Consider the following 27,608-nt stretch of genomic DNA (forward strand, 5'->3'; position numbering starts at 1 on the left):
AGTAGGACGAAAGTGAAGGCGTCATCAATCCCCAACTGGGGAGGGGTTTGTTTATTTGCAACAACTGATATTTCACTGTATTCCTGTCCTTACTAAGTTATTCGTGATAGCAGAGGGTAGACCTTAGGTTGACTCCTGCCCAAGTGTAATCTCAGATGTCTGTGAGAAGTTCCATATGTCCAGTACCACAGGAATCACAGCTGCTCTACGATTTCCAATGTCTGGAACTGCACACACGTGCCACATAACTGAGCCACACAGTCTTCGCTGCCTGTGGGTCTTCACTGAATTCCAGGTTTCACTTCTTTAATAAGAGAGGTTCCTTCCACCTGTTTGTCCCATACCTTTCCATCTTTATACTGCCGGAGAAATTATTCCGATCAATAAAGCTGATTAGTCTTTTTTGTTTCCCCCGATCTTTAGTGTCTGTGCTCCTGAAGTCAGTTTCACATTAATCCGGTATATTGATTTTGCATTTCTGACTGACAGCAACCTCAGCCAGGCTGCCTCACATTCTTCCCCTTCTCAGCCCTTGCTGTTCCTCAAGTGTGATCCATGACATCCCACAGCGTCACCCCGCCCGCCCCCGCTTCCCCCATCGTTTGTAATCAGGCCCAGAACCTCCTCTATCTTCTTCCCACTCCTAGCCCTGTTAGACTGGCCTTCTCCCCACAACCGAAGGGATAAGAGAAGCGGGACTCGGCCGGCAGGGAGCCGTCTTCAGACGCTCGCACTCCCAAATTTCCCCCTCCTCGGGCTCTATCAGTGCGGGAGCGCGAGGCCGCCACAGCAGCCGGAAACACACGCGCCCCGAGCCCCTTGGGTTCTGATCCCGGGGGCGATCGGCGCCTCCCCCGGCCCCGCCCCCTCATCCTTCCAGCCCCGCCCTCGACTCCCAGCCTGAGCCTCCTGTTGTCACTCTCCCCCAGCCCCGAAGCCCCGAGGCCCCGAGGCCCCGCCCCTGATCCCGCCCCCGTCGTTCCCGCCCCGCCCCCGGCCCGCCTAGCCTTCTCTCGCCCTCCGTGGGCCGCGCGGCCGGAGCTGGCACCGAGGAGCGGCGGCCGCGGCGGCATCGCGTTCTGGACACGCCAGCGCCCCTCTGGACACGGCGTCCACGAGCGCGCCCGGGGCGCGCGGATCTGCCTTCCGTGGTCCGGGGCTGCCCGGGGGGCGTCCGGCGTTCCCCGAGGGCGGGCGTGTCCGCGCGGCGCCGGCCGGGGCGCGAGCGCGGGGCCGCAGCCTGTTGCAGTGCGGGGGGGCGCCGGGCCGGGGGCGCCAGGAGCCCTGCGGGGGGCCGCGCGGCCCGGCTCCCAGCGCAGAGCAGTTTTCTCCAACTCTCCACTTCCGTCTCCTCCGGGCCCACCGCTGCCGGGAGACCCCGTCCGGACCTGCCAAGGTAAGCGGACTTGGCCCTTGAGGGGTCTCTTATCCCCAAACCACAGCCAGAGGTCGGGGGTGAGGAGCAGAGGATGGAGTTGGCATGTTCGTAGGAAGCGAATGAAAAAATGCAACAGGCGGAGCGGATCAGGGAACTCCTAGCGTTCATGTTTCCTGCAGAGAGGAGACTTGTCCAAGACTGAAACTTGGTTAGGTTCTTCAGAACCGAAGACGGGCAGCCGCGAAGCTGCTCCTTGAGTGTGGGTCTGAGCTCCCTCTGGTGGCTTCCTGTAAGGATGGAAAACCGGGCTACGGGAGAGACACTGGTGCAGGACCGCTCGCTGTTCCTCGCTCCCACACACTGTCATGATTTCTCCTTCGAGAAAAGTGACTGCTCTTACTAGTTCCCCTGGCAAAGACACCTTCTGAGCCCTTGAACGTTAAACCCTCAACCGGAATCATAATGGTCCTTTAAACTTTTGCTTTTTGTCTCTGAGTCTTCTGTGATCAAAACAAGAATGACAGCAGGACTCATCTTCTGTTAACTGCATTTGAATAAAAACATTTTAAATGACTAAAGCAAGCCACAGTTAAAATAAATACTCTTAGGAAAGTTATATCTTGTAGCCGCTTGTCTTCTGCCACCATTGTTATCCTAATATATGCGTTGAAAAGTATAAGAAAAAAGAACCATTTGGTCTAACCTAGATTGTAGTTAATAACAGATCTCATTGTGATGCTAAAATTTCTATCAGGAGACGTTAGAACATTTAAATCTTCTGTTTATGTCCACTCCCAGCATACTTGTAGCCTCAGAGAATTTCTGTTTTGTTTTTCCCCCAGAAAGGAGTATGTCATGAAAAAGGAACAGAAAAGACACGTACGTCACTGTTGGTGAAAGGGGAGTTTTCTTTCCCAGTTGGTGGTTACTTCATGATTGGAAGAGAAGTACCTAGGTGGCTGAAGAGATTAGATTTTCATAGCTGTACCGATGAAGCTGATAAAAGAAGATGGGAAAATGCTTTCTCTGGGTCATAATAGGCTGATGAGTAAGTAAGCCTGAAAAAAGACAGATCTGAAATGAGGACAGGAATCTTGAGTGTTTTAAAACCAAGTAGGCCTTTGAATACTTGTTGAGGATGTTTTTGCCCCAAAAATGGAGGAAGAAAAAATTCTCAAAGCAGAAAGTGTAAAAAGCTGAGAGGAGTTAACAACCCAGTCAGCTCCAAGAATTGCAGTACTTTGTCAGCTTCTCCGAGCACACACAGGCAAAGGCATCAGACACGTATGATGATGGTTTCCTGCTCCAGGAATGACTTCTTAACGTGGATTTTGGAGTGCTTTTTCTTTTTTTTACAATGTGTGTTTTTTGACTCTTTGTGTTAGGTAGATTTATGTCAAGGAAGTAAATTGTGAATTTATGGTATTTTTGACTATCTCCACCCCTGTTCACTGTGTGATATTGGAAAATTAGAGGTTTTAACATTCCTTGAAGTTTTATTGGAAGCAACACTGCATCAGGCAAACAGATCCACAGTGTAAGTTTTCTCTTTTTGGCAACTGTACTTGCTTTGAATGAGCCGAATGTCAGCTGGATTTCACAGCATATCCGATTTACAGTCTGTGTTTTATCAAGGCCTTAAATGTATGTTTTATACTCAGCAGATGGGAAACACATTGAGCACTGTGTTTGACATGTATGCCTAAGGAAAGGAGCTCCCCGATGGATCATGGCGTTAATGTTTACAGGACATTTCTTATTTTTACTGTTAGTGATGTTTGCTTTCTCTACTTTTGAACAATCTGTGAGCAATTACTCTGACTGGGCAGTTTTCCCAGATGACATAGATCAGCTTAAGACACAGAAAGTGCAAGATTTCAGACCCAACCAAAAGCTGAAGAAAACTATGCTTCATCCACATTTATATTTTGATGCTGGAGAGATCCAAGCAATGAGGCAAAAGTCTCGCACAAGCCATTTGCATCTTTTTAGAGCTATCAGAAGTGCAGTGATGGTTATGCTGTCCAACCCAACATACTACCTACCTCCACCCAAGCATGCTGATTTTGCTGCCAAGTGGAATGAAATTTATGGTAACAATCTGCCCCCTTTAGCACTGTACTGTTTGTTATGCCCAGAAGACAAAGTTGCCTTTGAATTTGTTTTGGAATATATGGACAGGATGGTGGGCTACAAAGACTGGCTGGTGGAGAATGCACCAGGGGATGAGGTTCCAGTTGGCCATTCCTTAACAGGTTTTGCCACTGCCTTTGACTTTTTATATAACTTATTAGATGATCATCGAAGGCAAAAATACCTAGAAAAAATATGGGTTATTACTGAGGAAATGTATGAGTATTCCAAGGTCCGCTCATGGGGCAAACAACTTCTTCATAACCACCAGGCTACTAATATGATAGCGTTACTCACTGGGGCCTTGGTGACTGAGGTGGATAAAGGATCTAAAGTAAATCTATGGAAACAGGTTGTAGTAGATGTGATGGAAAAGATGATGTTTCTGTTGAATCATATTGTCGATGGTACTTTGGATGAAGGTGTTGCCTATGGAAGCTACACGGCTAAGTCAGTCACACAGTACGTTTTTCTGGCCCAGCGCCATTTTAATATCAACAACTTGGATAATAACTGGTTAAAAATGCACTTTTGGTTCTATTACGCCACCCTCTTGCCAGGCTTCCAAAGAACTGTGGGTATAGCAGATTCCAATTATAATTGGTTTTATGGTCCTGAGAGCCAGTTAGTTTTTTTGGATAAGTTCGTCTTAAAGAACGGAGCTGGCAATTGGTTAGCTCAGCAAATCAGAAGGCACCGGCCTAAAGATGGACCGATGGTCCCCTCCACTGCCCAGAGATGGAGTACTCTTCACACTGAATACATCTGGTATGATCCCCAGCTCACCCCACGGCCTCCTGCGGAATATGGTACTGCAAAAATGCACACGTTCCCTAACTGGGGTGTTGTCACTTATGGGGCTGGGTTGCCAAACACACAGACCAATACCTTTGTGTCTTTTAAATCTGGGAAGCTAGGAGGGCGAGCTGTCTATGACATAGTTCACTTCCAGCCATACTCCTGGATTGATGGGTGGAGAAGCTTTAACCCAGGACATGAACATCCAGATCAGAACTCATTCACTTTTGCCCCCAATGGGCAGGTATTTGTTTCCGAAGCTCTCTATGGACCCAAGTTGAGCCACCTTAACAACGTACTGGTGTTTGCGCCATCACCCACAAGCCAATGTAATAAGCCCTGGGAAGGCCAGCTGGGAGAATGTGCACAGTGGCTTAAGTGGACTGGCGAGGAGGTTGGTGATGCAGCGGGGGAAATCATTACTGCCTCTCAACATGGGGACATGGTATTTGTGAGTGGGGAAGCAGTGTCAGCTTATTCCTCAGCAATGAAGCTGAAAAGTGTGTATCGGGCTTTGCTTCTCTTAAACTCTCAGACTCTGCTAGTTGTTGATCATGTCGAGAGGCAAGAAGATTCCCCAATAAAATCTGTCAGTGCCTTCTTCCATAATCTGGATATTGATTTTAAGTACATCCCATATAGGTTCACGAACAGGTATAACGGCGCCATGATGGATGTGTGGGATGCACATTACAAAATGTTTTGGTTTGATCATCGTGGCAGTAGCCCCATTGCTAGTATACAGGAAGCAGAGCAAGCCGCTGAATTTAAGAAACGGTGGACTCAATTTGTTAATGTTACATTTCAGATGGAATCCACAATCACAAGAATCGTATATGTCTTTTATGGGCCATATGTCAATGTTTCCAGCTGCAGATTTATTGATAATTCCAATTCTGGACTTCAGATTTCTCTCAATGTCAATAATACTGAACACGTTGTTTCCATTGTAACTGACTACCACAACTTGAAAACAAGGTTCGATTACCTGGGATTTGGCGGCTTTGCCAGTGTGGCTGATCAGGTCCAAATAACCCGATTTGGTTTGGGCACTCAAGCCATAGTGAAGCCCGTAAGACGTGACAGAGTGATTTTTCCCTTTGGATTTAAATTTAATGTAGCAGTTGGGTTGATTCTGTGCGTCAGCTTGGTGATCTTAACTTTTCAGTGGCGGTTTTACCTTTCTTTTAGAAAGCTAATGCGGTGGATCCTCACCCTTGTTATTGCCTTGTGGTTCGTTGAGCTGGTGGATGTGTGGAGCACTTGCACTCAGCCCATCTGTGCAAAGTGGGCGAGGCCAGAGGCCGAAGCGAGCCCAAAGCCTGTGTCTCCCCAAGGACACCGCATCGATCTTCCTGACATCGTCATTACCTCACTTCCTGGCTCAGGAGCTGAAATTCTCAAACAACTCTTCTTCAACAGCAGTGACTTTCTCTACATCAGGGTTCCCACAGCCTACATTGACATCCCTGAAACTGACTTTGAGATCGACTCCTTTGTGGATGCCTGTGAATGGAAGGCGTCGGATGTCCATGGTGTGCATTTCCGTTTACTCCGAGGCTGGTTGCAGTCCTTGGTCCAAGACACAAAACTCCATTTGCAAAACATCCATCTGCACGAACCCGGCAGGGGTAAACTGGCCCAATATTTTACCACGAATAAGGACAAAAAAAGGAAGTTGAAAAGGAGAGAGTCTTTGCCAGAACAAAGAAGCAGAATGAAAGGCGCCTTTGATAGAGACGCTGAATACATTCGGGCTCTGAGAAGACACCTGGTCCGTTACCCCAGCGCGCGGCCCGTGCTCAGCCTGAACAGTGGGAGCTGGACCTTAAAGCTGCATTTCTTCCACGAAGTTTTAGGAGCTTCGATGAGAGCCTTGTACGTGGTGAGGGACCCTCGGGCGTGGATTTATTCGATGCTGTACAGTAGTAAACCAAGTCTTTACTCTTTGAAGAATGTACCAGAGCACTTAGCTAAATTGTTTAAAATAGAGGGAGGTAAAGGCAAATGTAACTTAAATTCGGGCTATGCTTCCGAGTATGAATCATTGAGGAAAGAATTATCAAAATCCAAGCCACACGCAGTGTCTCTGCTGGCTCACGTGTGGCTAGCAAACACTGCAGCAGCCTTGAGGATAAACACAGACCTGCTGCCTACCAGCTACCAGATGATCAAGTTTGAAGATATTGTGCATTTTCCTCAGAAAACCACTGAAAGGATTTTTGCCTTTCTTGGAATTCCTTTGTCTCCTGCTAGTTTAAACCAAATATTGTTTGCCACCTCCACGAACCTTTTCTATCTTCCCTATGAAGGGGAAATATCACCAACTAATACGAATGTTTGGAAACAGAACTTGCCTAGAGATGAAATTAAACTGATTGAAAACATCTGCTGGACACTGATGGATCGTCTAGGATATCCAAAGTTTATGGACTAAATGCTGCAGGTCAGCAGAAATTTGCACTAATAATTTCCAACTCAGTTTGTGGATATGAATTAGAAGAGTTTGTATATTCTTGTACTGTATGTGTGTGTGTGTGTGTGTGTGTGTGTGTGTGTGTGTGTGTGTGTGTGTGTGTGTGTGTGGAGTGAGTGATCAGCTTGCTCCTTGCACAGAGAGATTGTTTAAAATAAGCGCCCTGTTTGGCCTATAGCAGGATTCGTTTTCATGTCACCACTTTTCCTTGCCTTTGTTTCTGAATTTTTTCTGCTAAAATGTTTTCTGCTGCAGAGGTGTAGATGAAGTTATATTACAGTGGTCAGGGGAGATAGGAAGATTTTAAAGGTTTTTGTCTTAACTCTCTCCTTCATCTGTAACTGTGCTGATCTATCTCGAACCTCACACACTGCTAAAGGCCTTGCAGTTGCTGCTATACCCAAGCGTCTGTTGCTTTCAAGATGGACTGCAAAAGTTCCTTATCTTTTTCAGAAGGTGTCCTAATGCATTTATCTTGCACGTGCACACACACACACACACACACACACACATGCTTTTACTGTGTATAATGTTCACTGATATCACTGGGGAAATGGAGAAAACTCCTATCAGAATTATAGGATCCCTTCTGGAAAATATAGATGGAAATACAGAATGGATTTTTTTTTTTTTTTGAGGTCAGAAACAATGACCTGAAAATCCTCGAAGTTTTTTATTTAGAAGTAATAAAGAATCAGTCTTGGAACAGTGGCTGCCAAGGACCGGTACGGTATTTTAGACCTGCTTGTCTTTTTAAAACGCTCTCTTTCTTGCTCCCTTGAAGCTGTAGCTGTTCACCCTCACCACTCCCACCCTTTTCTTTCTGTTGCTGTCACGCAAAACGGTCAGTAGTTACTAATGGCTAAACTCCTGATATTTGTGGGAATTTTTTTTTTTTTCTGTCCTGATGATTTGTTTTGCATCAAAGCCTGACATAGCCTTAGAATCAGATTTCTCCTTGTGGAATTATCACTGTATGACTCAAAGAAAGCAGTGCCACTGCTGCCAGTGTTTTTTTAGACTGGAAACAGAATTGGAAAACTGCCTGACTTATCTTGCATCCCTTTGAATGAGTCCACAGACTGCCAGTGTCGGCAAAAGTTGAAGGCGAATAGGAGATGATGTCAGAGGCATCTGTTTCCTTTACCATCTGCATCTTATTATAAATATAGTCGTCATAAAGTATGGTTCATCTTATTTTGGTAGGCTCTGAAATCAAAATGCTATGCCATTAGAAGCCAGAGGAGTAATTACAAGGTATTGGATGAAAACTATTAGGCAGTGTGGAGACTTGATGAAAATCTCTGTACAGACTGCAGCCTTCTTCCTAATGCTTCAGACTGTAGTTTCCACACGCCCTCCCCGTCGCCCATGCTCTAACACTTGGGAGTCTGTCATTCTGACCTAGGTAAAAGTGGTTCTTTCTCAGTAGTTTGTTATTATGTCAAAATGTGCCTCCAGGGTGATAAAGCTGTGGATATGTTACATTCCAGCTAAAGCTAACTGGGCTGTCATTTTTCTTCCATTACAGCGTGAAAGCAGACTGACCACTCCCCCCCCCCCCCAACCCCATCTGCTTCCTCTCGTAGCTTTCCCTGCTTTCTCTTTACAGTGTCAAAATGAATGAAAATCCTATTAATACAGGTTGAGAGGGCAACTGAAGACCTGAATCCACACTATTATTCTCAAGGAAGATTATTCGTCCTATCTCAGGGTTATCAACAAGCATGTAACATTTCTACATGGATGATAACACTGTTTCCATTACTGGTCAGAGTCTCGGTGTTTGCTTTCAATTCCCAGGATGTGTGATCTTAAATCAGATCAAATAAAAAGGCTCTGGGTTGCAAGTAATATTAGGCCTGATCAAGGTAAGAATTACAAACGTGTGCAAGTAACAGCAGAGAAGACAGAAACTGTACCACTGCCTTTCCTTTAACTTTGTACAGAAACATGCCCACAGGCAGAAGAGAGCCAGGGTGAGTATATGGAGCAGCTGGGCGGGGGGGGGGGGGAGAAAATGGAAAAGAAAGAGCAGTTCTGTGAATGGATACGGGAACAATATGGGAATATCTTATGTATAGCTAAAGAAAGGAACGCACTTAAGATGATCTTCACAGTGTATCTTAACTTTTACAACATAGCAAGGTCAAGGTGAATTTCCTTGTCCACTCATCCACTCCCACCCCAAGGGAAACTTAGCTGGAGGAGAAGACTTCTATTCACAGGTTCTGTTTCTGAGCAATGTTTTACACGGGTGAGGGACAGCCCAGCCGTTGCATATGCGTCCATTTGTTCATGCTTGGGAGCCCCTGCCTTATAATCTCAATTATAATCTCAGAACGTCTAAGTCCTACATTCCTAGGGTGTTATCCTGGGAAGAAATGTGAATAGACTCTACACTTATTTTTATTCTGATCGTCTTGAAAATAATTAAAACAACGATTATCACTGTGTGACACTTCCAAAGGAAACACTTTAAAAAACGTCTTTTCCATAAAATCAATTCCTTTCCTCATTAACTTCCCCAAACTTAGGCCCAACTGGAATTAAAGCTTCTATTAAAATAATATCATTGAAATGTTGAAATTTTGAAAGAATGTGTCCGTTTTGCTGACAAAAGTAACATAAATATAGTGGTAATGTTGATCTAGTTTTCAAAAGTTTGAAATAATGCAAATTACTCACTTAGGATGAAATAGGCCATATCCAGAGATGAATTTACTGTAATGTCAACTCCAGAAAGGAAGGAAATGGGAGAATCTGTTCAGGAGAAAGAAGATAAATCTATGATTATACTTAAATTTAATCTTTAGAAACCCAGAAAGGCATGAGTTTTAGGCAGGTGGCACAACAACTCATACACACTCAGCCTAAACCCGCAATATTAGACATTTGATTGGCTGGCGTTTTGGACAAACAGAAGACTTAGCACTATAAGTGGCCTGGCAAGAACGGGATAATTATTTATGTCCAGTACCCAGCCATGGCATGGGATCTGGCACAAATATCTTCATATTTGAAGAAAAACCTCTCTCCACATACACACTAGTTATGTTTAATTTTTTTTCCCTTTTGTGGAAACGCCACCCCTTCTGTCTGCCACTGACTTTTGATTGGTGTCATTTATCAGCAGTTTGGTGCATCATAGATCCTAGACGTTCTTGATATAAAGTCTATCACATTCAGTTATCTATAAGTAAACATTAACAGTGGTTTTAGAATCTGTTTGATTGACTTAACTCTGATCATAACTACAAAAAATCACTAATTTAGCAAAAAATGTGAATAGAAGGCAGTATGTTATAACACCACTTACAGAGGTAAGGGAGCCTAATCTAAGACAGATCAAGGAATTTAATATGCGGGCTACCTACTGCTTATTTAAATGCAAACCAAAGTATGTCAAAATAGCTGCTAAGGCAGTGTTTTCAGTACTTGACTAATATCTCTATTTCCCTTCACGTTGGCAGAAAAATCCAAATAATATTTTAAGAACTGAATTTTTTTTTTTTGCACAAAGGATGGTAGGAACATCAAACAGTAGATTCTCACATTCTCTAGTTAACTTGTAGCTGCTTTAGCTATAATTTACATGAGCTTGTGTTTAGTCCAAGTAACATGTTTAATTCTATTTCCAAAGATAGGTTCAGCTAAGCCTTCCACACCGTGGGGGTTTTGCTTTTGTTTTTGATTTTCGTTTTTCTTTCACACCTGTCCAGTTATGCTGCAAAGAAAACCTGTACTGAAGATCATTTATGAAGTTTATTCAAGCTATATGTATAACACAACTCCTCTATTAATAAACAAATAAAAAGCTAAAAGCAACTTGGCTATGGTTGGGATAATTTGTAACAGCCCTTTTCTTTAGGACTTTGGGTAATTGTGTTAGGATTTCGTATGGAGCTGAGTTGGAAAATGCAGTCCCACAATTTCGGCCACTAGCACCCTTAGTGATGGGTGAGCCATGCCTCTACTCCCTTATCTTAATTCCAAGTCCTGTCTTTGACTTGCCCTCAGTCCATTTCACTTTTCTGTGTACATCATCCCAACTTACTAAGTGGCAAGAACATCCCGTACTATGCACCTGTGCTCCACATTTGCCCCTCCTGCCACTGGTGGGGTATCTATTCAAGCAGGCGATCTCTAAAAGGAAGGTACCTGCAGGCCCCTTGAGATATTCTAGTAGGTGGTGCACAGGGTTGGCAGAGTGAAGACTTTTTTTTTTTTTAAGAAAGATAAGGATCTACCATGAATTAGTCTCTTAGTATGTGCTGCACAGAACTGTAAGGTTTTCATGTATATCATTACAATCTTCACAACAACTCACTGGTATTCATTTTACAGATTAATCTGAAGCCCATATTCTCTCTCTAGGGAATATGTTTTTGTGAAGGAATTTGGAGCAGGTTTACAATTCCGTTATCAATTCACTTATTCACAGTAATTTTGGGGTATCTACTGTCAAGATATTGATTAGCATGAGGGGAGAACACAAAAACTGGTTGACTCTGACCCTGCCCCAAAGAACTGATGGTTTCTCCAGAATTCATCAAGAAGAGAAGGAGAGGAAGGGCATGCCAGGTAGTCATTACCATCTGAGGAAAGGCACCGCAAAGTGTTATTTACTCTGCAGTAGACAGGATTTATCTCTGAAAAAGAGGTTACGAGGAAAGGGAGTAGTTATGGAGTTTCAGTAAATTTGGACAGAGATCACCACCTGTGCTTTTCCTCATTAGGTTTGACTCTATAGTTGTCACAGGATGTCCCATCAACGAGTAGCCCTTGCAAAAGAGAAGTGCAAACAAAACAAAACCACTGACACTTGCTCTTTCCCAATTCCCCCACCCCCTCACTTAACTACCCCAGCACATTTATCACAAAGAAATGTGGTCCATAATTGAATATCAAGGGATGCCCTGAAGAGAAAAGGATGTGTGAGTGCGGTCTGACTGGGCTGCATGCAGATCACTGCTAGTAATAACAGTACGAAGGAGGATAGCTCAGTGTATTTCATCCAGGCTCCATTTGGCCAGTAGCATCTCTTTTCCTTTCCCTCCCCTCTCAGCACCTCCAGATTCACATTACCAGGCACAGCTAACCGATCCTGAGAATGCAGCAGTGAACAAAACCTATGGAGCTGACGGTCAATCAAATATATTTTAAAAGAATTCGTTTTGGGAAAAAAATCCCACCTGTTCTGTTCCCCACCATGTAAATAATACCAAAAAGGAAGGAAGGGAAGGAGGGAGGGAAGGAAAGAAGGAACAAAGGAGCAAAGAATGGAAGGGAGGAACTCTGAACCTAAATCTGAACACAAAGTAAGGTGCACAAGGAGAATCATTCCTATAACAATTGTGTTCATTATGGTATGAATTATTTAAGAATCTCTTTGAAACCTTATTATAGCTAAAACTTGAGAAAAAAAGGATAAATTGTAATCTGAGCAAATCTTTTCTACAGTACATTGCAATTGCTCTTTCTGTTTTCTTTAAACTACTTCTGTATTGCTGTGACTCTTGAGATGAAATGTTTCTTTCAAGTGTCTTAACACTGATGAATTCCACCTATAAGTGTCTCAGGTTTTCCAACGTCCTAGATAATGTGGTGTTTTCCCATATATTGTCTTCCTCTCTATTTCCAAACATGGGTATATACCTTGCTCCTAATGATTTAAGGAAGCAAACGTTCACGCACATGTGACACCCATGATGCTCTCCATTTCTTCTTTTGGAAGTTAATTCAGCTCCCATCACTGTCACTTTTCTCATTTAGTAAATGAACAACATAAAATCTCTAATCTCTGCATTAAAATCTGACATCCTTCTGTGAACAACGCTGAAGGCACTTCTTACCTTATTCATTGCATAATGCAAATGATGCTCCCAACCTCTGTTATACTACAATGAAATATTACTGCCCAATTTTATTAGTATTTATTTATTATTTTAATTATGTATTCAGTTATTCCTTTGCTTGTTTCAAAAGATTAATTTTGTTGTAGATTTGTTTAAAGTTCTTGGGATTTTAAAATAAGAACACAATACAACCAAGAAGTGATGAAACTGCTTCCATAAAATACCCATGAAAAGACAACTGCATATAAATAATGCAGTTAATAAAAGTTAACCCTACACAAACAAAATAGGTGATTTTTTGCTCTTCATTTTTACTCCAGACATTAACGTGGGTGCCCTGGCTAATTCAGTGCTAACTAGAGCACAGCACGCTTGCGGTGGGCTTTCGTGCGCCAAGGAACTCGTGTTATTTCTCTCGAGATTTACCAAAATGAAATGTACATATATTCAGTTATACTTTATCTTTCACCCCACATTAATTATAAAACTCTCAAAAATCCCATTATTGAACGCATGAGTAAAAAGGTATTTGCTTGTATCCACACATAAGAACTTGGCAGGATTCCATTATAAGAGGTGGAAGGTTTTCTGTGTATAAACAACAGATTGCACTGGTGGGTTTTTCACAAGGTTTGTTTGCATCTTTCTCCCATTTCCTTGATTAATTTGAAGAGGGAGATTTCTATTAAAAATGTTATATTCACAACACTTTTATATATTATATGAACTTTGAAATTAGATAAAACAATACAAATCCCTAGGTCAGTAAATAATGACCAGCTGTGATGTGTTGGGCAATTTTCTTAATTTATAATCTCCATTTCCCCATCTATAAAACTCCCCCAGAGTTGATATAAGGATTAAATAAAATCACACGTGAAAATTAATAGAAGATACGTGTTTCCTCTTTGTGATCATCTCCAATTCATTATATATCAAACCCATATGTAATGTGATGCACCATTTTCCCAGTAAGAAAATATTAAAATGTTTCCAGAGAATTTGAGCATACATAGTATGTAGACCAAATAGACACCTATTTTAGTATTCCATATATCAGCTGAGTTGCACAAACATGTAAAATCACACTTATGCAATTCATATATTAATTTGGAAATAGTGCTTTTTTCATGTTCACGTTTTAAGAGAAAAATTTATTCAAATTTTCATGTACTTCAATGTCTTCATTATTTCTAGAGTATGGTTTGAGTTCTTCCAGAGAATATCGTATTTCCTTCTGAGTTTTATTGAGACTTTTTTTTTTTTTTTTTTTTTGCGGTACGCGGGCCTCTCACTATTGTGGCCTCTCCCGTTGCGGAGCACAGGCTCCGGACGCGCAGGCTCAGTGGCCATGGCTCACAGGCCCAGCCGCTCCGCGGCGTGTGGGATCTTCCCGGACCGGGGCACGAACCCGTGTCCCCTGCATCGGCAGGCGGACTCTCAACCACTGCGCCACCAGGGAAGCCCGAGATAGAGACTTTTTTTAATTTAAGTATGATGCTACTACTTGAAATTTTATTTCATGTTACAAGTGCCAATTGTATAACATTAATCAGAATTTATGTTCATAACTTCATTCAGTAGATAATTATGATCTTATAGATTGTAATCACTGTATTTTTATTTTAATTTTTCCGCTTATTTATTATGAAATATGCATAAAAGCTGGGGGTGTCTAAGACTATGTGTGAACATGACATTTACTCCACTGGCTATGATGGAATAAGTGAAGACCAATCTGAGGTAGCATATCCAAATTACACATATCATGATTATATACCTTAACACCATACATAACAAATGATTTTATCAATATAAAATTATCTCATCTTTATAGAATATTATTTTCTTTTAATTCATGTGTCATTCACACATATTCTTCGGGTTGGGGTAAAATTCTACGGTCCTTTATATTCTGCTTGGTGCTTTGTAAGTCTGGATGCTTTCTCTTTTCCATGCCTGTAGATAACAACTGAGCAGCAAACTCCAGAGCCTCCAGCCAGAAACTCAGCCTTCCAGCAAGGAGTGCAAGAGAGCATGCACCCTCTGCATTGGGACCAGGTGCCACCAATCTATGATAGTAGGGTTCATACCACTGAAGAGAGAAATTCCTTTTCTTTCTTTCATTGGTTTTCCTTGGATATTGCTGTCCACATCCCTGCTGAGGTTCACTGTATGCAAATTAGAAGACACTATTTTGCTGATTCTTGCATATGCCAGCTCTACTGCCCCCTACTTATCAAACTGTAGGTATTATGGATAAGCAAGATAGGTTATGCCAATATGTTGACACTGAAAAGATGTGCTGACCCTATCAGAAGCCCTCTTCTATGATATTGATAAGTAACTGTGGCCAGAGCTGGGGCTTAGAGTCAGAATTCCTATACTCACACACTCTATAATATGGTACAAAGCATATATATCTGACCTTCCATTACCGTACTCTCCTGCTCTCACCAGCGATCCCAGAGGTAACGTCTATCCTGGATTTTGTGTTTACCATCCCCTTGCTCTTCTTTATAGCTCCACCACATATGTCTCTATCCTTATCAACATATTGTATATTTTTGCATGTTTGTATACTTTACGTAAACAGTAACATATTGCATATATTCTTGTGCAAACTTGCTTTTCTTTGCTCAAAATTTTATCTAATGCATGTTGATGTTTGTAGGTGGAGATCACTTATTTTCATCGTGGTAGGTTCCAATATATGCTATTATCTGAAATACCATACTTTATGTATCTTTCATCTTGTTGGATTTTGGGAATATTTTTAATTTTTGCAATTTCAAACATTATATATAAAACTGTTTATAGATGCTGTATAATGCACACATACAAGAATTTTGTCATTGTGTTTTGTTTGTACCCAGAACCTTCCCACCCAGCCGCACTACAGCCTAGTATATATATTGAGGGCTCAAAGCACATCCTCGACTATTCTTGGTACCAAATTATTATTTTTACAGATTGTTTGTACAAATCGACACTCTAGCCATTGTAGAAATGTTTGTGTTGCTCCAAAACTTCTCCTGTACTTGGCATTTTCAAACTTTTAGATGTTTTTCTGTCTAGTGGGGTAAAAGAATGTTACATTTCTTTTTTTTTTGAAGTTCTGTTAATAACATGGCACACGCATGCAGCATGTGCACTCATGCGCACACGTGCACACACACACAGTAGTCCTTACTTTTTCCATTTGTGTTTCTTTTTTTGTGAAATGGAATCCATGTTCATGTCTTTTATACATTTTTCCATTGCATTCTTTTTTTCTCATTGATTCATTGACATTTATAGTATATTAATAATACTAATCCTTTTTTGGTTATACTCGTGAATAACTTCTTGGTTTATATTTTCATGATCTTTCTACTAGGACTTTTGTGATATATTTTGACACGCAGGTGTTCTTAATTTGAATGTAAACAAATATGTGTTCTTCTTTATTACTTGTACTTTTTTGCATCTTATTAAATAATCTTTCTTAAGGTCTTGGCACTGAAGATGTTCTCCTCTATCTTCTTCCAAGCATTTTAATATTCTCATCATCATCTATTGCCGCAAAACAATATTACCACAAATGTAATGGCTTAGAACAGCACATGTTCATCATCTCACAATTTCTGTGGGTCAGGAATCCAGGCGTGGCTGAACTGCATCCTCTGCTCTTATATGTGGCTGCAATGAAGTAGCTGGGCCTGGGATCTCCTCTGAGAAGCATCCACTTCCAAGCTCACGTGGTTGTTGGCAAGATGTAGTTCTTTGTGGGTTGCTGGACTAAAAGCCTCAGTTCTTTTCTGGCTGTTGGCTGGAGACCCTGAGTCACTTGCCATGTGAGCTTCTCCATTGGCAGGTAACTTCATAAAAGCCAGGATGAGAGAATCAATAGAGAAACTGCTAACACATTACCATAATCATGGAAGTGACACCCAGTCAACTTCGGTGAGAAGCAAGTCAGAGGTCCCCCTACGCCCACACCCAAAGGAAAGGGACTTCACGAGGGCATGAATCCCAGGAGATGGAAGAACGGGCTTATTTTAGAGTGTCCCTGCCACAGATTTTGTCTTTTATATTTAAATATTTAATCTGCTTTATATTAATTGTTATGTCTATTCTGAGATTTTTTTCTCTGTATAAATAACCTGCTGTCCTAGACTGAAGAGATTCAGTACCTTTTCTTTTCCACTAATCTTCAATGCCGTCTTCCCTACATATCAGGTCCTTATATTTTGTGTGAGCTGATTTCTCAGTTCTCTACTGTATTCTTCTGGCAAATTCGATTACCCAGTGACAATACCGCACTATCTTAATTTCTATAGTCATTTTGTTAGCCTTGAAATCTGGCAAGGCTTTTTCCTTTCTTTTTCTTCATTTCTTTAGGCTTTGTTCTTCTATGTGCATTTTAGAATTAGTTTGCGTAGTCCCCCAAAGCAAGCAACAATACATGTTAATGGTAAATGCATTACATCAATTTTGGGAGAATCGACCTCTTTACATTAATCCCTGTTCATAAGCATGGTATATCTCTCCTTTTATACAATATTTCTTAATCCTTTGATAGATTTAAGTATGAGCACTTTATATATTGTTATTACAGTGGATGATATTTATTTTTAATTATATGTTCTAACTGATGATAGTATATAGAAAATACGATTGATTTTTGTGTATTTATATTGTATCAGGGAACTTATAAATCCTCTTACTAATTTAATAATTTACCTGTAAATTTTTTCAAAATACTTATACAGATGCTTTTGTAATCTTCAAGTAATGAGAATATATTTCCTTCCTTTTAATCTTATAACTTTTTAATGTTCTTACTGGATTTGTTAGGACATCCTGTTAAATACTGAGTGAGTCTGGTAATGTGAATATTCTTGTACTGTTCCTAATGTGAATGGAGTGCTTCTACATTTCACCACTGAGCAAATGAATGGATGCTGTGTGTATTGCATAGATTCACTTTATCAGGACGTTGTATTCCCTTGTACTCCCAGTTGATAAGTGACTTTTTATCATCAAAGCATGATGAGATTTATTCAATGCTTTTGCTGCATTTATTGTGATAATCATGTTTCTTTGCCTTTATCTGTTAAGGTAGTGTATTTTGTGAATTTTTTTTTCTTTTGAGATTAAACCAAACTTGGCCTGCTGTGATAAAACCAGCCTGGGAATGATTCATTAAATTTATATTTGTTGCTGGATTGAGTTTAATAATTAATTTAAGATGTTTATATCAACATTTGTAATTGTGATTTTTCTCATAATAAACTTGTCTAATTTTGAAGTCAACATACTTGTCACATAAAGTAAGTTGAGGATGTTCTATTTTTATGTTTTATAGGTGAGTTTGCATAGGATTGAAATGATCTAATACAAGAATGTTTGTTAAAACTCATTTGTAAATCATCTGAGCAATCTGTTTTCTTTGTGGGAACATTTTAACTAAATATAAGATTTTACTTGGTGGTTATAGGCTTATATTACTTACCTCATGTATTTATTTTGAAGCCTATTTTGGCAAGTTATATTTTTAAAGAATTTGTCCTGTTTTTTTTTTTTTATTTTATTTTTTCACATTTATTGACCTAAATTTGCTCAAAATGCATTCTGTTGCCTCTAAATATTCATCCCCTACACATGTTTTTTCCATCCCTAATACTGAGTATGTGTGCCTTATTTCTTTCTGTTCCTGGTGGGTTTTGGCTGTAGATATTGACAATAATAGGCCAAAAATTACCTTCTATATAAGTTACATAAATTAAATTGCCTTTTCAGAGACTAATTTTTAGCCTTTTTTGTTCTTACCTAATATTTTATGTTTATTTGGCATTGCATAACTGGCTCCTGATCTTACATATTTCCTTTATTTACTCTAACTTCTGTTGTTTCTCTTTTTTATCTTTAATTATATGCCCCATTATTTTTTGTCAATCTCCACCAGCCAAAACCACCAGGAGCAAACTGGATTTATTGTTTATTACCGTAAGAGGTATTTAAATAGTACAGCTTTGCTCTGCTGTATATCAAAAAACGAACTAATAACAGCATTAAAAAAGAGCACCAATTCGGCTTCTGTGGTGGCGCAGTGGTTGAGAGTCCGCCTGCCGATGCAGGGCACGCGAGTTCGTGCCCCGGTGCGGGAGGATCCCACGTGCCACGGAGCGGCTGGGCCCGTGAGCCATGGCCGCTGAGCCTGTGCGTCCGGAGCCTGTGCTCCGCAACGGGAGAGGCCACAACGGTGAGAGTCCCGCGTACCGCAAAAAAAAAAACCAAAAGAAAAAAACGGGAAAAAATAAAAAAGAGCACCAATTAGAAAACATGATTTTACTATACACAAGTACAGATTTAACATCTTTAGTGTGGAAAAGATGTTACATATCTGTAAGCAAAAGTGATTACAACTTTAAAAGAGAGAAGTTAAAAGCGATAGAACATGCATAAAGCAGATAATCTGTTTCACCAATTCAAAGTGCAAATACTGTCACTTTCCTTTTATTTTACAATTCATATCTCAGCCTCCAAATTACTTCTACTTAAGACCTGTCCTCCAACTACTAAATAAATGGGGGGAAAAAGAAAGAAATACAGGGGAAAAAAAAGTCTAAAATTACTTGGGATTTAATCAAAAGGTTTAGGACTACTTCCAAACAAATGAAGAAAGAACTATATAATCCCATGTGACCAAAACTTTCCCTGTTTCTCACTGGTATAAAGTGTCACTGTAGAAGATCAGTCCTGCCCAACTCAACAAATGACACTTTTCTACAGAGACTAGAATCACATGCTTATACTGTTTCTGCACAGTTCACATTGGTGACCCGTGTACAAAAGGCCAGTTCATTTTAATTCACCTTTTATTTCCTTTTTTTTTTTGCTTAATTTTATTCTCAAAAGCACAATCTACTGGTCCACTGTTCTTGGGTCTAGAAAAGCTGCCTACATTAGGTCTATATTATGCAGAAATCACCCCCCCCACCCCCCTACCCTATCCCTTGCAAAAACCATTAGACATTTTTATTGTGCCTGGATTACCAGCCTAAAATCCCCTCTCAGGGGAACATTATTTCAGATATTTTCTTGTCTCTTGCACACTTAATTGTTTTGAGGGTCATGCTGAACCAACTTTCAAGGGCTCTCTACTTTCAAATTTTGAAAAAGAGGGATTGGTTACAGGTCACTTCACATCCACAATGTCCTGGGCTCCTTCAGGAAAGAAATCAGCAGTCACCAGTGACCAGCCTGGTACCCAGCCACAGGTGAGGGACTTACTTTTTCAACCCACTAAAGTTTCCTTCTCTCAAGTTAATAGACACAAATTTATGTTAACTCTAAAGTCATGTCAAAACTGTGTTTCTTTTGTTTATTTTTTAGTTTACACAGCATGGGAGTAGAAAACAACACCTGCCTGGATAAAAAGCAATTTGGAAAGTCAAAAAAATACAATTGACTAAGAAATATGAACACCATAAATCTCATTATTAACTATATAAATTTAACTTAGAAAGAAATCAATATTATATCTTAGTTTATAAACCAATAAAAAGAAAATCCATTTTGGTGAATATACCAAAGAATAAATTATTGGCTACTGCTTTGGTAATATACATGTATATTCTTCATTAAAAACAAGTTGGGGGGCTTCCCTGGTGGCACAGTGGTTGAGAGTCCACCTGCCGATGCAGGGGACACGGGTTCGTGCCCCTGTCCAGGAAGATCCCACATGCCGCGGAGCAGCTGGGCCCGTGAGCCATGGCCGCTGAGCCTGCGCGTCTGGAGACTGTGCTCCGCAATGGGAGAGGCCACAACTGTGAGAGGCCCGCGTACCAAAAAAAAAAAAATAAAACAAAAAACAAGTTGGCTGTTTGCCAGATATTTTCAAGATTCCCCTCTTCCACCAGCAAAGCTTGCCTTTTGGCCTACTACTTCTATTTCAAGCATTTTATCCCACAGGAAAACAAAAGAGAAAAAAAAATGTAGAAAGATGTATACAAAAGGATGTTCATTATAGCATCATTTATAATATCAGGACATGAAAACTTCTTAAAGGTGGAAAAAAAATCAGTGAAGATGCATACTAGCTTATTAGAAATATCCTGATACTTTAAAAAATTAATTGATTACAAAACAACTACAAAATGGTCTTATTTTTATATTAAATAAAATTTATATCCACCTAGTCCAATGAACTATGTCAAATGGTCTTTATAATAGGTCAACAGTGATCAAATATCAGTAGTTTCAAATTATTCAATCTAATGTTTATATCCACATATCCACATATTATCTATTTATACAGTAACATTTTATGCACATACACACACACACACACACACACACACACACTTCTGATTATTATGGATCAAATTGGGTTTTTAAATACTGCTTCTCTTCACAGAACTTTCATAAATAATAAATAGCAATAAATATTAAAAGCTTAAAAATGTGAATACTTTTTCATTCAGCACTTCCAATACAAAGTTCCAAATAAATCTATTTCATTAATATAAAAATATTTCAGAGGAAGTAATTCAAAGCTTAGATAATTAGACTTGTGAAGTTTTCTTTATAAATTTTAGAAATAGAGACATTTAATTTCTTCTTTCCTTCTTTTTTTCTTCCTATCCTCTTTCAATGACTATTTATGAAATGATGAAATGACAATTATGGATGGATAAAATGAAAGATTAATAAGGAAATTGATACAGATCATTCCAGGAAATAGCTAGAAAAATAAAATGGCCGGAAAACGACCCAACCCAATTCCAAGCCCATCCAGTGGTCAAAAATAAGCAAAGTAAGTACTTAGCACCAAACTTAGAAAATGAGCTAGGTTGTCATTTTTGTTGTTGTTTTATTTTTTTTTAAGGTATTGTGAATGAAAAAGGAAGTAGTACCTCAAGAATATAGTTGACAACCATTGTCACTCCTGATTTACTATTTTGTGTTTTGTTCTTAGGATAGGATTTTCCTACCGTCCTAGCTTCCTTTAGCTTTTTACTTCTGGGTGCTCTATGTCGGCTGCTTTTAAAAGGGCTACACTGCAGCAGACCCAGACATGACTAGGTTAAGTGCTCTTGGCTCTTAGACTTTTTGATTCTTTATTATTCATTATTTGACCACAGGATATTTAGAAGTGTGTGTTTAGTTTTCAAATACTTAAGAGTTTTCATCTCTAATCTTCCTTTATTTTATAATTTAATTTCATTGTGGTTAGGGAAGATGCTTTGTATGATTTCAATCCTTTTATATTTACTGAGCATTCCTTTATGCCTAGAATATGGTCTGTCTTGATAAATGTGCTCTGTGCACTTGGAAAAAATGAATATGCTGACACTGTTGAGTGAAATATTTTATAGTTGTTTAGGTCAAGTCAGTTCATAATATATATATCGTTACTAATTTCTCTTCAGCCTGTGGGATTTCCTTAAAATTTCCTGCAGTACAGATATGCTGACAAAGCATTCTCTCTCTCTCTCTCTCTCTCTCTCTCTCTCTCTCTCACTGGAAAATATTTTCATTTTGCTTTACTTTTTGAAAGATATTTTCACTGGACATAAAAATCTAGGTTAAAAATATTCTAGACTCTTGAAACATTATTACACTGTTTTCTGTCTTCCACCATTTTTGATGTAAAGTCTGCATTCATATCACTTCTCCCATGTACTTTTAAAATGTTCTTTAAAAATCTCTCCTTTGAAGATTTTTCTCCTTAAGCTTAATGGTCAACAGTTTGATGATGATGTGAGTACAGGTTGTTTTCTTTGTATTTATTCTGCTTCAGACTGATGAATTTTTTAAATCTGTAAATTTATGTCTTTCGCCAAATAGAGGAAAATTTTGTCCTTTATTTCTTCAAATATATTTTCCCTCCTATTCTTCTAGGATTAAATTTACAGGGAGTACATAACCTTTCATTTTTAAAGGTTAACCTGGCTAAACTCAAATTGCAAATTCTGTCTCCCTGCTGTTGACAGCAGCTGAGAGTAAACACGCAGGCTTCTGGCTCGGTTTTAGCCATTGAATATAAGGCTAACTTGCTTAGAGCCACACAGGGGTTTATAAACATAAAATAATATTTACTTTTCTTAAGCTGAGTGATGAGAACATGTGTGTTCACTTTTTCATTTATTTTCTTGTGCGATTATTTATTAATTCGTATATCTTACGGCTGCTTTACTAGAGTTTTCAACTTAGTAGACAAGAGTAAATAGTAGACAGCCTTAAAGTAGAAAGAAAGAATTTTTGAGTTGAAAAGAATCTTTATGATCACCTAGTCTGGCTGTAAGAAAATAATACCTAGGTAACATGAGTGATCTTTCTAACTGGCACATTGTTAATGACAAAACTGGTAGTGAATGCCCTGAAAGTCACCCCAGTACTTACCATTAAAGGAAAATACATGAATATCCTAAATGGTCTTGAATGTATTTCATTTTATAGTACTTTTTAGGCAACAAATCTGTGTTTTAAAGACTACATATCTCTTGAACATGAGACTTTATTACCACAAAATGATAGGTATTCATTGTGAATTAGACAGTTACAAATAAGTTAACTTAAACTTGGACAAAAATGTTGGTTGTCTGTCAAAATATATTTTTATTCTCACTAACAACAAACTAGATGTAAAGTGTTTCTTTATCGTCATTTCTCAAGTTTCCTGAAACTATTATAGAGTTATCTTGCTGTCAGTGCCCTCTGGATATTATTCATCAGTTTTTCATTTGACTGCACTCTTGTGATACTTCAGTAACCTTGAAATAAAACTCATATCCCAGGACATACTCCTTACCAGCCTCTTCCAGAGGAAACCTGCAGATAAAAGAAAGAAAAAATCTCCCAAACACTTTGGGGTTTTTTTGATATGCTAGTGATAACTATTCACAGCATTTAGGGACCATTCAGCATGGAGACTCGTACCTAATCAAACAGACTCCAGTTAAATAAGTATCCTTGAAAGTACTCTCTCACATCAGTAAAGAACTGGAACACTCAATGCAAAGGAATAGGATGAATCCCAGGTGTCATCATTAACTTTGCCACTTTTGTTTCCTAGGTTTTTTTTTTTCATCTTTCATATAAATGAAAAAGTAACTCCCAAATTGAATCATTTAGAGACTTCATGATGTATGCATGCCCTCCTGAGCACAGATTATTATTGACTAAATAACATTTTGCCCAAATTTTTCAGTAAAGATGAACCTAGGTTACTTGCTATTGGTGATTAGGATATCTCTGAGAGTCACTGAAATATTACTTTATAAGGCATTGTAGCAGGTAACTTACTTTTCAGCTATTAACGTAAGGCTGTTAAAAAGAGATTGAACTTTTGCAACTAGCAGCAAAAGTATTCATGTTTTTTTTCTTAATTGAATGAAATTGGTTTTGTACTAAAAGTCAACAAGAGAATATGGCAGCCTTTGGTGGCAGCTGCAACACCAGAACCATGCATTCTGGCTCGGCTCCAGCTTTGGCTCTGCCAACACAGCTGCCACAAGCCTCTGCTTCAGGGAATTCAGCTCCTTCTCATGCTGAGCAACTTCAGCCTGCAGGGCAGCAGGCCACTCAGGACAGGAAGACCACCACCCAGATTTGTGTCCAGAGACTCAACCACAGTGCATTGCAAGTCAGTCCTCAAGGCAGGTGACGACAAAGGTCATTCCTGACTTCAGTCCCTCTCACAAGAAGAACAACTAGCAATGATCCATAGACAAAATACCATTATAAGAATCCAAGAACCTGGGGTGGGGGAGAGGCTGAAGCAGCCCTCTGGACTCCAGAGACTGAGAAGGGACAGCATTAGAAGGGTAAGGGGAGAGGCTACACTCTGATCACATAACTGGGCCCCAAGGCTGGCACATTGCTGCATGAAGAGGGCGCCCTGGGCCTGCAAGCTATCCAGTGGGGGAAAAAAGCCCAAGGTGGATATCCAGCTTCCCTGTCATTGCAGGGCACTTTCCAGGGGGCCCACTCCGGTCTCACCTCATGGGGATCACTGGAGGAATAGGCGGAGCTCAACAACTGGGGATCAGAAATGGAGAAGAGGGGTGGGACTTAACAGCAACCAGTGTTCAGATCTTGGTGGACCGCATTCCTGCTTATAGTGGTATCTGAGTAGAGATCCCAGCCAGTGGCCATGCACATCTGCAGAGCTGAACCAATCAACAAAAATCAGTAACAGGAGGAAAGTTGGAAAATTCACATATACCTGGATATTAAACTGCACACTCCTGAAAGACCAACTGCTCAAAGAAAAAATCAAAAGGGATATCAAAAAATATCTTGAGACAAACACAATATATAAAAACTCATGGGATACAGCAAAAGTAGTTCTATGAAGAAAGGTTATAACCATAAATGACTACATTAAGAAAAAAATCTCAAATAAACAACTTAACAGTATATTTCAAGGGGGGCTAGAAAAAGAACAAATTAAGCCCAAATTTAGAAGAAGGAAGCAAATAATAAAGATTAGTATAGAAATAAATGGAATAGAGAATAGGAAAACAATAGAAATGATTAACAAAACTAAGGGCTAATTCTTCAAAAAGATAAACAAAATTGATAAAACTTTAGGTTTCATTTACCAAGAAAAAGAGAGAGGACTCAGATAAATAAAAGCAGAAGTAAGAGGAGAGAAATTAAAATTAATACCACAGAAATACAAAGGATCCTAAGAGACTATGGTGAACAATTATATACCAATAAACTGGACAACCTCAAAGAAATAGATACATTGCTAAAAACATGTATCCTGCTAAGACTGAATCAATGAAGAAATATAAAATCTGAAAAGACCAATAATAAGAAGATTGAATCAGCAACCAAAAAACTCCCAATAAATAAAAGTCTAGGACCAGATGATTTCACTGGAATTCTACCAAACATTTAAAGAATAATTAACACCAATCTTTCTCAAACTTCTCCAAAAAATAAAACAGGAGGGAATGCTCCCAAACTCCTTTTACAAGGCCAGAATTACCCTAATACCAAAACCAGAAAAGAACACTGCAAGAAAATAAAACTTCAGGGCAATCTCCCGGATACAAATGAAAAATTCACAACAAAATACTAGCAAACTGAATTCAACGGCACATTAAAAGGATCATATACCATGATCAGCTGGGATTCATCCTTGGATAGCAAGGATGGTTCAACATACAAAAATCAATAAATGTGGTATACCACATTAACAGAATGAATAAAAATCATATGATCATTGCAGTAGATGCAGAGAAAGCATTTGACAAAATTCAATTCCTTTCGTGATAAAAATCTGAACAAATTCAGTGTAAAAGGAATGTGCAAGAACATTAATAGTCTATATATGACAGGCCCAAAGCTAACATCATACTTAATGGTGGAAGATTGAAATCTTTTAAGATCAGGAACAAGAAGACAAGGGTGCCCACTCTCACCACTCCTAGTCATCACAGTACTAGTCAGAAGCAATCAGGCAAGAAAAAGAGAGACAAGGCATCTAAATCAGAAAAGGAGTAAAATCATCTCTGCTTGCAGATGACATGATGTTATATACAGAAAAACATAAAGACTCCAGCAAAAACAACTTGAAAATGACCAATGAATCCGGTAAAGTTGCAGGATACAAAATCAACACACAAGTATCAGTTGCATCTCTACACACTAAGAATAAAATATCTGAAAAAGAAATAAGAAAAACAATTCTTTCACAATAGCATATAAAATAATAAAATGCTTAGGAATTAATTTAACTAAGGTGGTGAAAGATCTGTACACTGAAAACTATAAGCTGCTTATGATAGAAAATGAATAAGACTTTAACTGATATAGTTTATCATGTTCATGGATTGGAAGAATTAATATTTTAAAAATACCCATACTACCCAAAGCCACTTATAGATTAAGTGCAAATCCCTGACAAAATTGCAATGGTATATTTCACAGAAATGGAAAAATCCTAAAATTCAAATAGAACCACAAAAGAGCCTGAATACTCAAAGCCATCTCGAGAAAGAACAAAGCTGGCAGCATCACATTTCCAGGTTTCCAACTAAAGCTGACCCTTAAACAACATGGGTTTGAACTGGTCCACCTATGTTTGGACTTTTTTAAAAAAATACATTATTTCATTACTACAGGATCTGTGGTTGGCTGAAACCATAGCCTTATCCACAAAACCAACGATATGGAGGGCCAACTGTAAAGCCATACTCGGACTTTTGACAGTGAGTGGGTCAGCACCCCTATCCCCCATGCTGTTCAAGGGTCAACTGTATATTACAAAGCTACAGGGATGAAAACAATATTGTTACTGGCATAAAAACATACACACAGACAATGGAACAGAATCGAGAGTCCAGAAATAAATCCGTGCATGTAAGGTCAACTAATATTTGTCAGGGGAACCAAGGCTACTATTGAAAAGATAATCTTTTCAATAAATATTGTTGGGAAAACTGGATATTCATATGCAAAAGAATGAAATTGGGCCTTTATTTTACATCACTCCCCAAAATTAACTTGAAATGGATTAAAGACTTAAATGTAATGCGTGGAACTCTAAAACTCTTAGAAGAGGAACATAAAACATAGGGAAAGCTCCTTGAATTGGGCTTGGCAATGATATTTTAAATATTAACACTGAAAATACAAGCAACAAAGAAAACATAAGCAAGCAGGACTACATAAACCTAAGAAGCTTATGCAAAGCACAAGAAACAATCAACCAAATGAAAGGGAAACTTACGGAATGGAAGAAAATATTTGCAAACTATATCTCTGACAAGTGGTTAATATCCAAACTATACAAGGAACTTGTACAATTCAATAGTAAAAAAAAAAATCTGTTTAAAAAATGGGCAGATGGTCTAAATAGGTTATTTTTCCAAAGAAGAATGGTCAACTGGTACATGAAAATGTAGTTGGCATCACTAATCATCAGGGAAATGGAAATCAAAACCCAATGAGAAGGCTT

General features: G+C 39.3%; 1 protein-coding gene and 1 long non-coding RNA gene across 4 annotated transcripts in view; one reads left to right on the top strand and one right to left on the bottom strand.

Moving 5' to 3' along the window:
- LOC307197209 overlaps positions 1 to 27,608 on the bottom strand; it is a 169,171-nt gene that overhangs the window by 114,472 nt on the left and 27,091 nt on the right. The window contains exon 3 of the long non-coding RNA XR_013831351.1: positions 9,474 to 9,548. This is a non-coding gene — a long non-coding RNA (uncharacterized lncRNA). The remainder of the gene's footprint in view (positions 1 to 9,473; positions 9,549 to 27,608) is intronic.
- On the top strand, positions 1,266 to 15,771 carry DSEL (dermatan sulfate epimerase like). 3 transcript variants are annotated; one of them, XM_079942944.1, is made up of 3 exons: positions 1,266 to 1,396; positions 2,221 to 6,755; positions 14,609 to 15,771. In XM_079942944.1, the coding sequence occupies exon 2, from the start codon at positions 3,108 to 3,110 to the stop codon at positions 6,744 to 6,746; it is 3,639 nt and encodes a 1,212-aa protein (XP_079799070.1). In that variant the 5' UTR covers positions 1,266 to 1,396; positions 2,221 to 3,107; the 3' UTR covers positions 6,747 to 6,755; positions 14,609 to 15,771. The 3 variants fall into 3 exon arrangements, 2 of the variants coding, with proteins under 2 accessions (XP_079799070.1, XP_079799069.1); XM_079942943.1 differs by lacking the exon at positions 14,609 to 15,771 and having other exon boundaries at positions 2,221 to 6,841; XR_013831350.1 differs by lacking the exons at positions 1,266 to 1,396; positions 14,609 to 15,771 and adding an exon at positions 6,899 to 11,625 and having other exon boundaries at positions 1,848 to 6,866.

This window comes from Stenella coeruleoalba (assembly GCF_951394435.1).
Source record: "Stenella coeruleoalba genome assembly, chromosome: 14".
NCBI classification, from domain to species: Eukaryota; Metazoa; Chordata; class Mammalia; order Artiodactyla; family Delphinidae; genus Stenella; species Stenella coeruleoalba.